Raw genomic sequence first — 3,018 nt, 5'->3', positions numbered from 1 at the left:
AGAGGGACAATTTGCAAGGGAAGAAATTGCTTTTCCTCCTTGGGAACCTGAGCCGGGCTCCCACTTCTCTCCAGAGACGGGAAACAAAAGTGTTCGGAGGCGAGAGCCGGTCAATAGCCTTGGAGGCAGAGTGGAGAGCGGAGGGGCCGGCAGAGAGCAGGGAGCTGGGGGGCACAGGATGCGACCAGGGGGCACGGGATGCAGCCAGGGACCATGGGATGCAGCCGTGGCCAGCGGGAGGCTCGGGCAGGCTCTGGCAGTGGCAGATTGCCCAAATCCCTGGGGATTATTACCCCCGCGGAGGCGTCTGTCGGCTCGCCCCAGCACTTCCAAAGCAGAGCCGGGCTGGTGCCCGGGGCTGGTCCCTGTGGTCGAGCGCAGCCCGTGTGCCAGGCTGCCGCTCGGCGGCCCGGCCCTGCCCTGGAGCAGGGCCCGACGGGGCTCCGGCGCCGCGGCGCGCATGAGTCACGTGTGGTCGCCAGCAGGAGCCAGGGCAGCAATAGAGCTTTTTTCCATGTTTACTTTGGGCAGAGCGGTCACTGCAGTGCAGAGGGCTGGTGCCCCCGGCGGCGCTCGGAGAAAGAGCCCCCGGAGCGGGGCAGCTCCGAGGGCTTCAGTGGGGCTCCACAATGGGCTGCAAAGAAAAAGATAAGGATCAGGATTTGTCCTTTTTTTCCATTTTCCTTCCTACTGGAGCAAAAATATCCCTGTTTATTACTGCAAGCCCTCAGGGGCTGTATGGTAAACTCCCAGCAGGAGTTGCAGTCTCCGGAGATCAGAGATCCCGAGAACATCCCCTTGCCAAATCGGCGGTCGCTCTTAGCTCTAATCAGCCATGCTCATCTCTCTCGCTGTGACGGTGTTTGGGAAACTCGGCGCAGGTCAAACACAGGCCAGTTCCCTCGTTGTTACCAGCTATCCGAAACCTGCCCCTGGGCGCATGCGGACACCGCTCACCCCGGGGCGCCAGGCTCGGGGCGCTCAGCTGCCACATGCCACCGGCAAAGCTGCCGCCTCTGCTTGCAGACAGCGGGCGAGCGGCGGCCGGGGAGCGCCCGGCTCCTCCGCTGAGCAGAAGCCTCATCCCCACGGACATGGGGCTTCTCCCAGGCAAACAGGGCATCGCTGTCCCATTAATTATGCGAGGGCTGGAGCAATATTTTTCCCAGAGTCACCTCCAGGTTTGCACGCTCGTTTTCCAGGCGGCTCAGCCAGTAGCCTGGCAACACGGTGACCTTATGCTCTGCTCCGCTTTGCGCATTTTATTAGCCACACTGGACTCCCTCCACCGCTCCATATTGCTGAGCCCCTCATTAGTGCAATTAATAAGCCGCTTCTGTCAATTCAATCAAATGCCAGGCCCGACGGTGGCAGAAAGCTTTGGCAGATTGAGCAGGGGCGACTCTGGGTAGCACCGGGAAATTGCAGGAAACCTTTCATATCCCCCAAGGAGCCGAACAAGAAAGGAATTGTGGGACTGGGATTCTCTCAGGTCATGTTTATTTATCGCCGGCTCGTTAGTATAATAAATCAGGTCCCCTGTCACTTTGAATGAAGCTGTAGGCTGGCTGGAAGGAACTTGGCAGAACACCTTGGTATTATTAGTGCTGGTGCAGACAGATCCTCACGCAGGGGCGCGCGGAGGCACCGGCACCGGCCACGCACATGCACATGCATGCTGCTGCTGGCGGGGCAGCTGGCCCACGGCACCAGTTCATCCCAGGGCAGCTTCCCAGCGCCCAGCGCGGCTGTGGCAGGCAGTGCAGGTGCAGCACGGCCACAGCGCAGGTGCAGCACGGGTGCAATGTGGCTGCAGCGGGCAGCACAGGCGCAGCGCGGGTGCAGCACGGGTGCAGTGTGGCTGCAGCGGGCAGCACGGGCGCAGCGCGGGTGCAGCACGGGTGCAGTGTGGCTGCAGCGGGCAGCACGGGCGCAGCGCGGGTGCAGCGTGGCCACAGTGCGGGTGCAGCGCAGGTGGGACGTGCCATGGCCAGCCAGGCTGGGGCCTTGCACGGGGCCCCAGCTGAACAAAGCGCGTTTCAGATCATTCGCAAGCGCCTGCGCGCGGGGAAGCACGCACACGTGCACGCTCACACGGGCACAGCTGCTTTGTGGCTGCGGCACGTCGGCAGCTACCGGGTTTTGTTCCTGCAACGGCCAAACCAACCTCGCTGTCCCGAATCTGGGGCCTGGGGGGAGTCGACAGAGGTGCAGTGTCTCCATGCATGCTCCGAACAAGATTCCAGCGTGGAGGCTGCTGGGGGACACGATGCCCCCTCTGCCCTGCACCGCAGGCTCCATCCGCGCTTCCAGCCCTGGAAAGGCAGTGAGCCCCCCCCAAAGCGCTGGGGGTCTTGGCAGCCCCTCACCATTTCCTCTCCCCAGGGCGGTGGGGAAACAGTGGGGTCGAGCAGCAGTGGAGTGACATCCTGCACCTTCCCTGGCCACCGGTTCCCCTTCCCGGCAGCACTGGGTGCACCGAGCCCAGGACATGGCACCGGTGACACCGGGAGCAGGACAGCCGTCGGGGCTCTGCACGGCTCCCGTGGCGTTGCATCCTGCAGCGCCTGCCGGCGCAGCCATGGCCAGAGCCATCCTGCAAGCAGCGGGACGGGCAGCTGGGGGAGGAAGATGCATGTGCAGGAGCAAGAAGAGCCTGGGGGAGGCCCTTTTCACAGTTTACAGGGCAGGCGGCGCCCTCCACCCTCTACCAGGGCTGCTGGCGAGAAAGACAAGATTAAATAGCTGCTGAGATCATTGTACCGTGTGCTCGCCAGGACCGGCTGGTTTAAGGCATCGCTGATTTTCCTGCCGGCGAGGAGCAGGGAGCAGACCCCGTCTTATCTCGTGGGAGCACTGATCTGCAGAGCTTCGCTGCTGGGCGCTGGGCCCGCGGCCAGCCGGCGAGCGCGGGGCAAGGTCGGAGTCCGCGCCCCGGCCAGGCACGAGTGCTCCGGGCGCCAGGGAGCTGCGGGGGGCGCGGGGCTGGGACCCCGGCACCCCCCAGCACCCCCAGCA

The 3,018-nt window shown here is 63.8% G+C and overlaps 1 protein-coding gene across 1 annotated transcript; it reads right to left on the bottom strand.

Annotated features, from left to right (window-relative positions):
• Nucleotides 1-871: 871 nt before the first annotated feature.
• On the bottom strand, nt 872-3,010 carry LOC112971604. The gene is made up of 2 exons (XM_026077199.1): nt 2,764-3,010; nt 872-2,618 (listed from the first exon to the last, which is right to left on the bottom strand). The coding sequence occupies exon 2, from the start codon at nt 2,593-2,595 to the stop codon at nt 1,543-1,545; it is 1,053 nt and encodes a 350-aa protein (XP_025932984.1). The 5' UTR covers nt 2,596-2,618; nt 2,764-3,010; the 3' UTR covers nt 872-1,542.
• Between the last annotated feature and the right edge of the window lie 8 nt (nt 3,011-3,018).

This window comes from Apteryx rowi, unplaced genomic scaffold (genome assembly GCF_003343035.1).
Source record: "Apteryx rowi isolate R43461 unplaced genomic scaffold, aptRow1 scaffold_45, whole genome shotgun sequence".
NCBI lineage: Eukaryota > Metazoa > Chordata > Aves > Apterygiformes > Apterygidae > Apteryx > Apteryx rowi.
This window is presented reverse-complemented; position numbering and strand designations above follow the sequence as displayed.

Coding starts and splice junctions, on each gene's coding strand:
- LOC112971604 (XM_026077199.1), bottom strand. CDS start 2,595: ATGGCTCTGGCCATGGCTGCGCCGGCAGGCGCTGCAGGATGCAACGCC.